The sequence below is a fragment of the Pelecanus crispus genome, chromosome 5, assembly GCF_030463565.1.
Source record: "Pelecanus crispus isolate bPelCri1 chromosome 5, bPelCri1.pri, whole genome shotgun sequence".
Classification (NCBI taxonomy): Eukaryota; Metazoa; Chordata; class Aves; order Pelecaniformes; family Pelecanidae; genus Pelecanus; species Pelecanus crispus.
In genome coordinates this window covers 10095223-10110516 of record NC_134647.1, presented here as the reverse complement: position 1 = coordinate 10110516, position 15294 = coordinate 10095223, and the positions used below count along the sequence as shown (strand labels likewise).

The 15294-nt window shown below is 38.1% G+C and overlaps 1 protein-coding gene across 1 annotated transcript in view; it reads right to left on the bottom strand.

Annotated features, from left to right (window-relative positions):
- DPP10 (dipeptidyl peptidase like 10) overlaps nucleotides 1–15294 on the bottom strand; it is a 250190-nt gene that overhangs the window by 24961 nt on the left and 209935 nt on the right. The window contains exons 11-16 of the mRNA XM_075710366.1: nucleotides 10622–10745; nucleotides 8459–8497; nucleotides 7028–7135; nucleotides 2698–2789; nucleotides 1097–1144; nucleotides 260–381 (exon numbers count right to left, since the gene is read on the bottom strand). Of these exons, the coding sequence (XP_075566481.1) occupies nucleotides 260–381; nucleotides 1097–1144; nucleotides 2698–2789; nucleotides 7028–7135; nucleotides 8459–8497; nucleotides 10622–10745 (533 nt within the window). The remainder of the gene's footprint in view (nucleotides 1–259; nucleotides 382–1096; nucleotides 1145–2697; nucleotides 2790–7027; nucleotides 7136–8458; nucleotides 8498–10621; nucleotides 10746–15294) is intronic.

Sequence of the window (15294 nt, the reverse complement as noted above, 5' to 3'; positions counted from 1 at the left end):
GGATTTTTATTCACAGTAAATTTAAGTCAATGTCCTTTACTAGGACTGAAGGGTTAGGATTGGAACAGCTTTCTGCTATCACATTATTTAGCTTTCATACAGAACATCTTTATTTACAGTCTTGCAATAAGCTCTGTACAGAACTTTGAGTAATCCACTACTGAGCTCAATGTTAGACTCCAGCCTAATGCACTTCTTAAGGGAATACATTAATTCAGAAGCAAACACAGTACTATTACACGCTGTGCATTTGACTTACCTTTACAGTGCAGTAAAAAGTGCCTATTCATGGGGCTAAACTTTGCACTGAAGTATGTGCACTGGTCTTTCAAGAAGTTGCATGAGAGACACTGACGATTCAATGATCCCACTGTTGATACACTGGGGAAAAGATTGATCAGAAACATTTTCCATTGCAATAAAATACAATAAACCAAAAATTAGCTCGTCAGAGTGATAAAATTTGTTTCAGTCCCTAAACTTGCTGAAATACCACTGCCTTATTTTGTGCCTGATGCAAACTCTTTTCAGATGACTCAGTGGACTACTGTTCTGTAAACTGGGGAATGTGGACAGGATCCAAAACCTGCCCAAAGCAGGACTAGCAATGACTAGCAGTGCCGCGGGGTAACAATGTTAGTAGGACACCATGAAAAGCCTCATTAACTTCAGATTTAAGCACTGAGTTTTGTGTAAGAAGGAGGTGTTTTGCCCACATTTAAATTGCATGATTAGACCCCATAAATATTGGTTTTATTTAGAAGATTTTCACTAGTTTTAAAAATATATTCATACTACACGCTTGAATTTAGGGTTAGGTTTTTAGATGCTTATAAAGGACTAGTGAAAATGTAAGTGGTAAAAATATTTTGTATTAAAATCTTTTCCGTTTTTTTTAAAAAATGTAAAATATCATTGGCATTTTTAGTTCTGAAAAAACGTGATTCTTTCCTTGTTACAGCTCAAATGTACTAATTTTTAAATAATATAAATGATTACTCAAGCCCCAAAGCAGCAGTTAAGCTCACAGAACATCATCATAGCACTTATGGCCGGGGATGAAGAAGCTGTTAACACAGCCGCATGTACTTCTTACCTATGTAGCTGTCTTCCTCTTGGGGATTCTTCAGTGCTTAAGAAATAACTGTGCCCAAAAGACGAACAAAGTTAAACTCAGTTTGGTAAACTGTCTGATTTGGGTGGTGTTTAGAGAAGTGAGAGATGTCATAAATAACATTTTTTAAAATTGAAAATTCCCAAATATACCTGAAGATCAAATACTTTATATGTAAACCTAAGCTCCATGATTAAACTTAGACCCAGTATACAGAGTACTTACTTAAGATGCTACAAGATTTCATATTATAACAGTGATGAACACATTATTTCATGGTTTCTGTTTAATTCCTGTAATTCCCAGGAGCTTCAGTAGCAACCAGGACCCCTTTCTGTATATTACAAATACAGAAGAGAAAGTTTCTCCTTTACTCTAAGAGTTTGCAATATAAATCCAAGGAGTAGAAAAAGGTCACAAGGAAATTGTATCATAAATTACAATAGGCCTTATGATACCCAAAAGCCTTTTTGAGCTGTAGAATGAGTTTTTCTTCTATCTAGAGACAGAAGCTAGCACCCTAGCCAACGGTTTACAGACAAGGTTGCGTGGGTGGAAAGAGGCTTAGTAGAGCTGCTGCAAGAATGTCATGACAAGTCCTTGGTGTGTCCCAGATGAGGTCCCCACAAAGTTTCAGCTTTACAGTTTACAGAAGGAGAGTAAGAGGTCTTTTCCAACCTAAAGGATTCTATGATTCTAAGTCCTCTCAAGTGGCTGAGACAACCCACACGCAGTCTGCCGCCTCTCTGCAGGCTGAGTGCATCCAGACCTCATTTTTACACCTGAACCTTGGAGAAGTATCAAGAAATTCTCCACGGATATATTTTCAAAACCCATGGAAAGACTGGTCAGAAAGGGTGTTTCTCCAGTACCAGTAGAGATGATAGGCATTGTTGCAGCCTCAAAAAGGTCCTTGCTGAAATACCAATTAGACACATCCATTTAATGTTTGTCACATGTAGATATACATGAAGACTAACCAAGATCCACTGAAGTTATGTGGAGCATTCAGATGTTTTGTGTCAGATCTTTACTGCTCCCAAAAATCACCAAGTATGTGCTGCATTTCCTTCCCAATATAGTGCTAAGATGGGCTTTGGAAAGATTTCTCTCTGAGTGATCTGGGTGAAAATCAGGGGCTTGGATAATAATTTGAATTTATGAGATTGAATCAGATCCCCAAACAAAGTCCAGAGATCTCACGCAGTAACCAAGTAAGCATGAAAACTGAAGATTTGGGGATCTTATCAAGTAAAAATTTGCTATGATTTCTTTTCTGAAATCCAGGAAAGGGCCACCAAAATTGCTGTATTGTGTGTTGATTTTTTTTATTTAAAAAATACAGTGAGTCAACTGATGTCACAGTATGCTCCTTTTCCCTCAGCATAAAAACACATGCAATAATACACTGTCAGATAAATTGTCTGACAACTGCATTTTATGTACTTGGGAGTGTAAAATTTATGGTAATGCTCAAAAATGAAAGAAATATTGTTACTTAATTTTAGATACACTATTTCCAGTTAAATGGATTCCACTTCAATAACTCAGATATTTTCATAAACAAAGAGAATAGTGCTTACATCTTTTGAGTATTTTCATCATATGCCAGGATTTTGATAACTTCCCAGTTTCCTGACGTCAGGTGTCTCACACTGATTTGTTCACTTTTAGCCTGGAGAGAGATGGAAAAATATTAACTTCCACCTTACTTGTTACATTTTTCTTTGCCTAGCAGGATTGTCTGCGTGTCATTACTGATTACATCTTTTTAAACTTTAATGTGCAACCTAGCATCTTTAAATCACAAACCTCACATTTTGACAGGCCTGAACTTCAAGCACCCTTTCCCTTCCATATATAAACTTTTCAAAGTCGTTAAAATCATCTCAGTTTCCATCACAATTTTCCTTTCAGTTGCCCACGTGCCAATACACAATACAAGTCCTATACTTCAAGTTTTGTTTCTCTTAGTGTTTCGTTTCTTTTACAGGGGCATAACAGGGGAATCTAACTCAGAGCCCTGTAACCAAAACTCTGCACCAGAGTGTGCTCACCAAGCTTTCACGTTTATCACATGCTTGTACTGAGCCAAGATTACTGCAAAGCTGCTGTGCCAAGACAGGACACCAACACCACCCTCATCCGAGGAGGATGGCAAACCTCTACAAGAAATGCACCGCACAGACACGGAAGTTCACAGGATCTAAATCTAGTTAAAGCCCCTGTTCCACCATGCACTCTGGAGAAGCCTCTCTTTGTCCAGGGTCTATAAGGAGAGTCTAAGAGCAGCCTCCAAATTTTGGCAACTAAACCAAATGCTTACAAGTTGGGGACCACCGCTTGCTCCCTCTCATAAATTGTTTCTACCCCAGTGTGAGCCTAGGAGAATACTGCAAGGGGAAATTTAAAACCTCTCTCAAAGAAAGCGATGACAGCTTTCTCAGGCAATGCACCAGGAACTGAATTCAGAAACGTCAGGATGCAGTACATATCTACCTTGAGATAAAACCAAACTCTGGCTGGAAGCTGCAGCAGACTCCTCATCAGACACAGGTTAAAACCAATGAAACCTGAAGAGCAAGAAGCTCATTCGAGAGTGCTTCCTACTGCAAAAGGTAAAATTCTTGCTTAGGCTTCTGAAGATTAAAACTTCAACCATGAACATACTTGAAGAGCGTTTTTTTCTCCACTAGGGCTATGATGCTTGGCCTGGATATATAAATTCTGAAAGTGAGCAGCTGGAGTTACAAAGGAGGTGAGAAGGAGGATCTAATGGCGCTTTCTGGCCTTGCGCCCTGTGAATCCGGAGCACCAGTCCATACCTAATCACAGCGGCCTCAGTGGTTATGTGGCCTACAAAAAGTCATAAAGGCAAAGAGGTTTTTTTTTAATCCCTGTATTTCTGAACTGTACCTTGTAAACTCTGAGCTCTACATCAACAGCAGCAATAACTAGAAAGCAGAACATGCTGAAGGACACCTATGAGATGTGTCTGGAAATGGCAAGGCAGAAATAAGTCCCTTAGAACTGATCTGTTTTCTAACAGATCCACAAAGAAAGAACGATGTAGCAACCCTGTGACAAGTCTTGCAAGTACCAACTGAAATCAGGACGCTGTGCTAGGTGCTATACATATGTTTATGATGACGGTTCCCTTGTTCAGGAAGGTTCTCATATTCAGTGCTGTCTCCAGGAATGATTAAAATACAAATTAGTGATTTATTATAAGTGACTATTTCTTCTCCAGAGAGACAGAAGTTGCAACTATTGGAAGAGATATTTAAATATTGAGATCACAGAATCTAACAAGAAACAGCAATAAAAAGCCCAGCCAAGCGTTAATAAACATGGTTATTTTTCAAGGTTACAGCCATAATACATAATTTATGAAGCTTGCAGGAAGTTCTTGCCTTGATCCATTAAAGTTACTTTATAATTCTTATTCTGTGGTTGGAAAAAAGAGACTTTCTAGAGTTGCAAAACCCCAAGTAAGATATTTCTAGATACATAACACAATTCAATCCATTTTGAGATTAGTTTCCTTTAAATATTTCATGTTACTAAAAGCATTTGAAAACAATAAAACAGTCATCTAGCCTTCTACATTCAGACAGTAAATAATATATGATAGACAGTAACCTTTTAAACAGTAACCTCCCCTTGCAAGAAGATTTAATTAGATGCTTCTGTTAACCTGCTTTGATTATATCACTGACACATGCTTTTCTAAAATAAAGTGAAAGAAATGCAGCCCAAGAAAGACCATAATTTGGCAGCACTTGTAAGATTGACAAATAAGCCTCAGCGATTAAATTAATCTAAAGCGAGCCATTAAAATTTACTTTTGTCACTGTATGTTCACGTTGGTTCTGTGTTTTAACTTTCCTGCATTTGGAGGCTGATTGCTGTTAATGAGCTGATGTCTATACTGAGTAGTACAGAGAAGTAACAAGAGTCTGAATGTTAAATTTCAACGTTATCCAAGCTCCATCACAAAAAAAGTGTGATCATCTCGGTACCGGCGACCTGGCAACTGCTTTAAATTCTGCAGGGCACCTGTTATGCTGCTGTGGCTCTCACAAGGTGTGACAAACATCTGATGTGACAAAAGACTTTATGTGCAACGGTTAATATAATTTTTATGCCTCCATGTTTGCTTTAGAAATAATGGACAATCAGATTAATGCAGTGTGTAAAACACATCATATAAACACATTTCCTGTCCTTTATTGCTCTGTATCAGCCCCATTACCACACAGTATGTTGCTTATTGATGAATAATGGTTGATACATGGGGTATCACATTTCCTCTTCTTCTCAGGAGCCTCTATATACTTAAAGGCAAATTTGTCATTGGTGATACCATTCAGACTTGTTTATTCATGGTGATGGTGGTCAAAATAGAAGTATTTTTGATTTTTGGAGCTGCACAGTACCCAGGGCTCTAATTCTGCCTAAAAGGGATAGAACTCTAAACTCTTAACTGTAAGCTTGACTTTAAACATTGTTCTGGTGGGATTAAAACATGTATTTGAAAGTAGGTATATATTTAATTATCTTATTGAATAGGAGTGGGCTCCATCTTTTGCTTAATATTTTCCTGAATTATGATCAATTTTCCTGGGCTCTTTAGTATTGAAAAATGTCAGAGCCTACAGGCTTAAGGCAAATTTGATTGTATCTGCAACATCCTTGGGAATGCTCCACGTTAATTTTCAGGTCTACATCATCATTATTTCATGTATTTTAAAGATACTTATTCATATTGGGAAAGAAACCAAACTAAGACTTGATTGACTAAATGTTTTTGTTTCGGTGTGAATTTCTGTGTGGTTATTATATTAATACACCTTTACCAGATCGTCATCTGAGTTACTGTTTTCTTTAGAAGATAGAATTTGACATATCTTTGATCCCTTTTTTCTTGTCTGATTCTTTCTTGACACATTTACTCTAGTGAATTAGTATCTTCTTGTTGCTTCTTCAGGTTAAATTTTCATTAAAGTTCTTTTGCTCTTTTTCTGTCTGCAGTACACCGTGAACATATTTCAGACTTAATAATGTTCATACCAGAACACTGTCATAAAGGGAGATAATAGAGTTGCCTGGTGCCAAGTCTGCTATTTTGATGTTTTGGGTACCTTGATAATCTCTCCTATGTCATATGGCTCTGCTAAACTACCTGGATTAATGCTCTGCTGATTTAAATAGATGCCTTGCAGTGCTCCGTTCCAGGGCATAATTTCCTTTATTAGTTCATCACAACTTCATACTGGTGACCTTCAAAGTCATAGTACAAATTTATCTTCTTTCAGATTCTTCTTTGGAAAAAGCAATGACCCTGGGAAATGGAAGCCACTGGAAAATGCTGCAAAGGGTAATAAAAGAGTCCTAATTTTCACAAAATTTTAAGTTTTGGGTATTGCCTCCCTTTACTGCCACATGTAAGACCAGAATTATGAATATTCTAAATTGACATTTAAAATTATACTTACACATAGATAGTGTATATAAAGAGGGTAAAATGAGCGTTTCTACAGGTCTCTTGAATTTCTAAGGCTATAGAATGTTATTATTGACAGAAGGGTTTAACAAGAAAACATCTCTGCTTGTCTATAGAGGTACAAAGAGAACATGAAATCTCCCAGAGAGAGTACTTTGGAAGTACCTTTCATTTACAGACCTTATGTGCCGCCACAGCAGAGGTCTAAGAAGAGAGAGCTCCACTTATTCTGCAAGAAGTTATAAATATGTCCCTCTGCACCAAGTGACAACCTAGACAGGACAAATGACCACGACACAAGTGTTCAGACTCTATTAAAGTGCAAGCCTTTGCTTGGGCCATGTGTCCTCAGTAAAAGTCCTAGATGACCACTAGGATATTAAAAATAGCCTAAACCAAAACCTTACCTGAACAATAAACATGGCGATGTGGTGAAATTCGCCCCGGCCTCCCTGCTTCACTGGGACAGTCATGAAGAACTTACTGCCGTCCTTGGAGAAAACTGGTTCTTCGTTCTATAAATGCAAGATTGTGTTAGTTTGTCACACTTCCCACTAAACTTCTTAACAAAACATCAGTTTAGGTTTTTTGTCTCCTTGGTTTTGGTAGTTGCTGTGCTCATAAGATAACTGGAGAAAAATCCTTAGATTTTAAATATATTCTGCTAAGAATAACAAAAATGTGGTGGCTAAAGGTAAATGTAGTTCATGCTAGTAGTTACCATTGTGCAATCTTTTCCTAAAGCACGGGTTACAGCCCTTGCAAAACTCTCCCTCCCAATGAAAAGTCTGGTAGTCTGATCCCTAATGCAGCAGGACTTTCCAGGATACATTCCTTTACAGACATACAAGTAGTGACACAGATAAGTCCTACTAGTGATGAGGAGAACAAATGTTTCCATGGTCTGGACTCAGCAAAACATTACTAAGTACACGCTTAACATCCACAGATTTTGATAAAGTTGTATGGAAAAAATAAGCACATTGAACTGATACCCTGAAACAAGGTCTTACGATAAATTGTAGCCTGATGTGATACCATGTCTCCATGTCTAACTTTACACAGAAATATTAACAGAAAACGGCTTGCTATAAAGCATAGATTTTTAAAAATGATTTCTCATTTGCACATTGCAAAATGAAGCCTGAAATGTATTTTAAATAGAATGTGTTTCATCCATTTATTGGATAGCTCTTCTGAAGCTATGAAAACGGAATCATTTGCTGACATATTAGTTCAACATACTGTGCTGGGTATGAATTTAGAAATATTCTTATGCATTCCAATTATAGCCTGTATGACCTCTAATCTTTGAACTCGTTTGGCTTTAATTTGGTGAGGTTATTATTTAAACAGAAAAAAATCAGCACAGTATATAGGACATGCTTGGAATGGGATTTGTCTGATCTATCTTTAACCACCCAAGAGTTAGGTAGTTAATCAGCTGGTCATCTAAGTGCTTACTTAACTGAATGCAGAGATTGGAAACTGAAGGGAACATTGCCTCCAAAACCCAGACAGGTGTCTCAGTTCAAAGGGCTGAACTGCTTGCTGGAAGTGCATATCTCTTTCCACCACTGACATGGTCAGCTAGATAGTGAAATGTCCTCTATGTGATGCTGTGACAGGAATTCTGCTACCAGAGAAACAAGCTGCCATCTGAAAGTTTACACAGACACTGCTATAATCCTCAGCTGTTAAATTAATTCAGGATCCTGAGAAGTATTCAATTTTAAAAGGGATTGATTTTAATAGCTTATAAAATAACTTACAATTAAATAAAAATGACAATGAAGCAATTACACATTATACACCCAGAAATAACATTTATACTATACCTGTTTAGGAAGCCACAAGTCTGACTGCATTTCATATTTCTAAAAAAGAAAAAATTGTGTTTATGGAATAGCTATATCAAAAATATTCCCCACATTCAGCAAATGTCTTTAGCTATTTTGTGTTTTTTTTCTACTGTGTTACAATCTTCACATCTCTTCACTGGCACTTACATTGAAACAAATGATAATTTAATTACAAAGTCAGCTGCTTTATTCAGAGTTTTTGGTAGAACACCACAGGGGACCTAAGAATGACTTTTTCAGTCCTTTCTGATTAGCTATCAAGAAGCTTTACACAGGCAGTTCTATTTGTTTTTTACCTCTAGGCATCATCTGACAACTGGATATTTTAGGTCCTTCATCAACACTGGGCAAACAGCCAGGATCAAGCTCAAAGTGTGAGACCTTTTCAAATCACAGTCCCTTGCTTTAATGGGTTGTAGTGTGGCATTAGTGAAGAGAAAAAGAATAAATGGAAATGATTGGTTTTTATTGGTCACACTCATAGTTCACATCAAGCCATCTAAAAAAACACCCAAGTACCATGGACACATTGTTGGAAAAAATATAGAATATATGTCAACTGTTGTAAACTGCCACAGTCACACTGAAGTAATGAAAATTTATTAGCTATAGAAGCATCTGTACATATATGGCGTGAAAAATGAAAAATTTGTTCCTACCATAGCAGCTGGTTTTATACAGTACTTTTTGGAATTCAGAACATGTGTAAAATGCTAAAAAAAAACCCCAAACCTGATAGGTTTACAGTTGAAATCAAATGGTCTGATACAATGTTAAATTCTCACAATACGGCCTTTCCTCACCCGTTACTGAATTCAAGAGCACCACCTTATCCCACTGGAGGAGCTGTCCAGGGTCACAAGCATGAGTCCTGTCTGAGCTGTGCTCACTACGGCGACACTGCATCGCTGCCCTTCCTCACCCACCTACAAGGTCCTTCGCTGCACTTTATTTCTTCTGGAGCGGGACTTCTCAGTCTCTCTCTCTTACATTATGTCCCGGTTTACAGCTCCCTGGACACCTACTTCAGGCAAGTCCAATTGACCTTGGAGCACACAAGTGTGTCCGTTCAGAAGTGACTGCTCACAGTGGTTCCCGACCGACTTTCTTAATAAAAGAGCACAAGGCTTGCAGGAACCAGGTAAAGAGCAACCCAATCAACATAACTCCATGTTCGCAATCTTAATCCATAGTCTGGGGACTTATTCACAGTTTCTGAGCCAGGAAACGCAACCTGCACCATGTAGCAAAAGAAGCAGACAAGCTCGGAAGTAATCCCTAAGACTTTAACATGACCGACTTCAGTGGCAGGCACTGATGGGAGCCTTTTGACTCAGAGGCTAAACCTAGACCTACATTAATCACTCATAACCATTTACACTGACAAATTACACCCTCTCCTTCGAAGCATCTGTTGGTACCGGTATTAGCACGTATAGAAAATATTTATCCCTTTAGCTGGTTCTGGGAAGAGATTGTGACTCAAAAGGGAAAGTTGCCAACTGCATTCAAGATGCAAGACTGACTGTGAAAACTGAGAGATGTAACGCAGGAGTGTCAGAAGTCAAAGTCTGGGTCAAGGGATGGGATGTGGCTGGATTCAAATAGAAAAATGTATTTCAGCTTGACTTACATCCAAAATGAAATATCCCTGTGGCCTTTCAATTCTATTTTTTTCTAATGTTATTTAATTCTGCTATCGAATTTGCAGGAATTATCAGAATTTTACACCTTCTCCTTAAACGTATGTAAGCTGTGAGAGACAGAAAGATCTGAAATGAAACTCTGTAGGGGGAGAGAGGAGAAACCAGGCAGCTGAAAATATCTGATGGAAGACAAGCTTGTCACTGTGCTAGCTATATCCAAAGTACACGATGTTCAGCAACTGCATTTTCCACTGAAGTTAATGAATGAACAAAGCTTAGTAATTCTGAAAATGTCACTCAAAGTTGCTAATTGCATGAAATCATTTAACCAGATTCGGAATTTTCTCACATCTATTTCCTCCCTGTTGACTAATTATATTCAGCTTGCAACTACTGCATCTGCAAACTGATTTCTGAAAATCTTTTTCTGAATATGAAAACAAAATGCAGGAAGAAACCTTGAAAAGGGAGCTTAGGAAAAAATCCGACTTACCCTGCTGCAAGCCCCAGTTGTGGTTTCACAAACTGTAAGGATGGAGATATTCTGAGGTCTGTTTAACCATCTCACCACAGCTTTGGTGTTGCTTACCCATTTCACCATGGTGATGTAATATTCCCTAAGGAAACATTTGAAAATACAATGTTCAGACGATTCCTGTTTCAGATTAGGCATTTTTTGTTTGAAAAATATACAGTTCACCAAATGCTGGATTTGTATTGCATGACAGTATCAGTACTGTGGGATGGAGAAAATAACCCTAAATGTTCTACAAGAGCCTCAGTCCTAGTATGCGGTTCCCCTGGGAAATTTGTACTCCGTTAGTACCTCCTTCTCAGCCATTTGAAATACATAAACTTTACCAAATGCAAAGCATATACTTGTGAAATATCTGTTTGTGAATACACATAAACCATGTACTGGCTGGCCAGCTTAAAAACGAACACTAAATTCCAACAGAAGCCAGTATTTTCCCTTACCAAATACCTTCAGAAGACACACATTTTTGCAAAAGAATCCAGCCCTACTGCCAGACAAAAAAAAAAAAAAAAGGTCTGTAATGTTAGAGGACAGGCGAGACCACTGTAAAATGTCACTTGTTATAAAATAACAAGTATTTCATAATGCGACTTCTGCCTAAAGGGAAGTCACACCTAGTATCAGTGCGTCAGCTTTCCTTTTGACAAATAGCTCACAATATCAGTCAAATTGTCTGTCCCTCAAAGACCCTGGCTAAGCAAGGGAGGCTTCCTAGGCACAGACTAATGGTGTGGAGTAGCTGCCTCCCTCCCCCCGAAATCCTATCAGGCTGTCAGACTGGGGATGTTACAGAGGAAGACCTGTTGCAGCTTGTCATCCCAGCCAGGCTACTTGCTTCACTTCTCTACTCGTGGCAGCTGGCAGCTTCCACAGTCCAGCTGAGTTATGTGCAACAGTGGAGCAAACTTGTCTGGAAACTCAGCCCCCCCTTTCAAACAAGGGTCTTAGCTTGCGTATGATTAGGCTTTTAATCTAATACTGATGGAGATCTCATTACTCTTTGGCAACACGTATTTAGTTAGACATTCAAAAGACTTCTTACTAGATCAGAGGCTAAGCAAAGTTGTGTACAACTCTGATGCTGCAAACAGGAGATGCAGGAGACAGCAATTCACTGCAGCTTCACCCACCCTCAGTCTGGTGCTGTATTTGAAGAACACAGCTGAACAACCCAATATGCCCAACTTTCGGCTTTTATGTTTGACTTTTAGTAAGATAGCTATTTTCACATGTGGATACTGGAATGATGACTACAAATGGTGACTTCAGGTATATCTGAGTCTAATACTTATGTTTTTTGGTTTTAAAAGCTTTTTAACTTACAGAGAAGCAAAAATATGTGGCAAAAATAACAAAAGATCTAACACGAGACCAACACAGCCAACAAAGCAATGATCCAACAAACAAACTGAAGACTGCAGCACCCAATCTCAGGTAACTGGTTCCCCATAGCAGAACTCAAGAAACAAGAGTTGAAAACTTCTCCGTCTGCATTCGTGCCTTCATAAGGCCATCCAAACCCACTGCAACTGCGCACACAGAAGCCCAAAGATAGCCAAAAGGAAATTATCAAAACGTGTATATAAGGACTGCCTCCCTCTACTGGTACTTAAGACACCAAGCATCTACTGACAACAAAGCCCAAATTATCCCAGAACCAAATTCTACAAAATAGAGCCTCAGCTGTTCCATTTGAAAAAGCCTTCAGTGAGGGATGCAAACAGAAGATTTAATCATTCTGAATCCAGCTGACATAGTAATTAATAGTCCAAATCAAACCATAACATCATCTTCCATCACTGACATAAACTCCTTGGTCACTGAAGTGAAAGCAAAAGATCATTTAAAAATTCTTTTTTTTTCCCCCCTTTCATCAACTATGCATAAAAATATGTTCAAATTTCACTGCATTATGACTTGTTTAACAGGAGTGTAGTATAGCGTGTGTGTATATATATGCAGAAACACATACCCTTCTGAAATGAAATACTGTCTCCAGGTAATGTTCCTTTGTAATTCACAGTTTTGCACTTAATCTATTGTTTCAAATATAAAGTGCACATACACACATACAGAGTAGTGTTGTCACAGGTCAACGGATATAACCAAGTCGTTTGTAGAAGACAATCGTATGTTTTATTAGATTAGCTGATACAGTTGAATAAAAAAAGAGAAGCCTGCAGGGCAAAAACTGTTTTAGTTCTGAGGAAGCTGCTATCAGTTTGTCTCCAAACTTATCAGGCTTTTCTTGCAACTAATCTATTGTTCTAGTACTGAAAATAAGCACTCTCCCTTTCCCTCCAGACCCAAATACACCAATGTACTGGGATTACTAGACCCTCTGTATCTGTACATACATTAGACTTCCTCACAACATGACTCTAAAGAGGAAAGACTATGATTGCTTTCTGGACAAAAAGAACTGAATCAAGTTATTAAATAAAAATCTACACTAATTTTAGATCCTCAATATGATACTCATTTAATTAGGTGCTCTACAGCACTTTGCATGTTCAGAGCACAACTTTCATCCTCATTCAGGAACATTTCTTAAATCAGACTATGGATTAATTTACTGCATGTCCAAAGAGTGACAAACACAATTACTGATCGCCTGCGCAATCTTAGTTTAAACTCACTGTATTGCACAAGGGCTGTGTGGCAAAGACAGAATCCAGTTTCAGCATTCAATTGGCTTAAATTCTCAAAAGATTCTCAAAAGAGAAGACTTTTCTCTCTTGCTGTGGCTTGTCTTATTCAAGCTGTGTCTCCTCACTCCACTCCTAACTTTTTTTTTCCTACACTTTGTGTAGCTCATTCCAGGGTTTTCCTTATCAATCCCTTTTCTCACAGCAGGGCCACTATAAGATGATCATGGGAACCATAAAACCCTTTTTGTTGATATCCATTGTCCTCTATCCTCACCATCTCACCAGCTCTCAGGGTTCCCACTGAAATCCCTGATTGTCAAGAAAATCTCATTCAATCCCTGCCTCATAGACCTGCCTTTTTGTTTTTTAGCCAGGCCCCATTTCATGGTCTAATCAAGTTTTCATCTCAGACTTTTTAGAGTCTCTTCCCTCATCTGCCCTAGGATTTTTTCCTTTCTGAATTCCAGAGAGATAGCTTTCCTCTTTACTCTGTATAAAAGCAGACGGAGAACACTGAAAACACAGAAAACACAGAAAACACAGAAAAACAGTCTCCTTCCACAGCATCCCATGATCAGTCAATACTGAAGGAGCTTGTACATGACTCACTTTATTCTAAGTTGCATTGAACCAGGCAATGCATAAAAACAAGAGCTTCAAGCTCCTTGACCAGACAGAGAGCTACTACTGATTCCACATTCAGTACTTAAATCTGTTGCTCAGCTTCCAATTGGCCTAAGGCAATTATACGAAATAATCAGTATAAAGAAGGCACGGCTTTCCCTTAGGCCTGTGGACCAGGAACATGACATGTATGCAGTCAGCTCAACAGTAGGAGCTGGAACCATCTCACACATGCCAAGGAGGTGCTGCACATGGGGAAAGGTCAGGTCTTGGGGCCTAAGGGGGATGGAGGGTATTCAATGAGAAAAAAATCTCCAACTGTAGGTGTTAAGAAAGCAAATGTCTTTCCTGAGCATATGGCAATTAACTTTTTTCCAAAGACTTGTAACTTGATGAAATCTGGATTCTTTTTTCACAGCTGATAAAAACCATGTTCAATATCAAACGTGTTTATCATCCTTTGCCAAGCTTGAAGACCCAATTTTTCTTTAATCTTTCTTCTTATAGAATGTTTTCCTTTATTTTGATTATCTCAATTGATACACAGTTCTATGGAAGTAGTTTAACAGTTTGCTAATACATTTGTCATCACTCAAGCACATCCAGCACGTCTTGCTTCACTTGTAAGTTTTGGGACGCTTGTAACTAGAAAGATATATATGTGTATCTTGCTGGCTGTTACTGTAAGTGCTTAGCAAAGTCAACAGAGACAATAAGCTGAACAAAGGAAAGGGATTTGCACTGCATTACACTGGAAGCATAGTTACAATCATAATTACATTTGAACATTAGATACTTAGATTTGAAATAGACAAACTAACCTCATGGGAAAAAAACCCCACAGTTGTAAACTTTAAAATAAGAAACTGTTGAAGAAAGAGCCAAACTTTGCAACTTCATACCGTTCACTATAGCGAAGAAATCTGCTCTAACTTTAAGCCAGTGAGCTGGTTATGAAAGAAATATAAGAATAGCTGGAAGACATTTAACATTTACAGCAATGGAAAAAGGAACCTTACTTTTGATGATGGTATTAATAATTTGGATTTGGATAATAAATACAACAGGGTTCAGCTAAAGAAAGCCAACCTATTACACTCACTAGTTTGCTGACAGGTTGTTATCTAAGAAGGTAAACAACAGAAACTTGTCCCATGCACAATGCTCTAGAATATTTACTATATTCTTGAATTATTTATATTGTTGAGTATTGAAAAGCGTAGGAGAATGTACAGATACTAACAGAAAATGCCATTCTCAGAAACACACATGAAAAACAACACAAACTGAGACATGACCTGCAAGATAGCTAAGATAACCACAGTTCATCAGCATTTTGATGTACTATACATG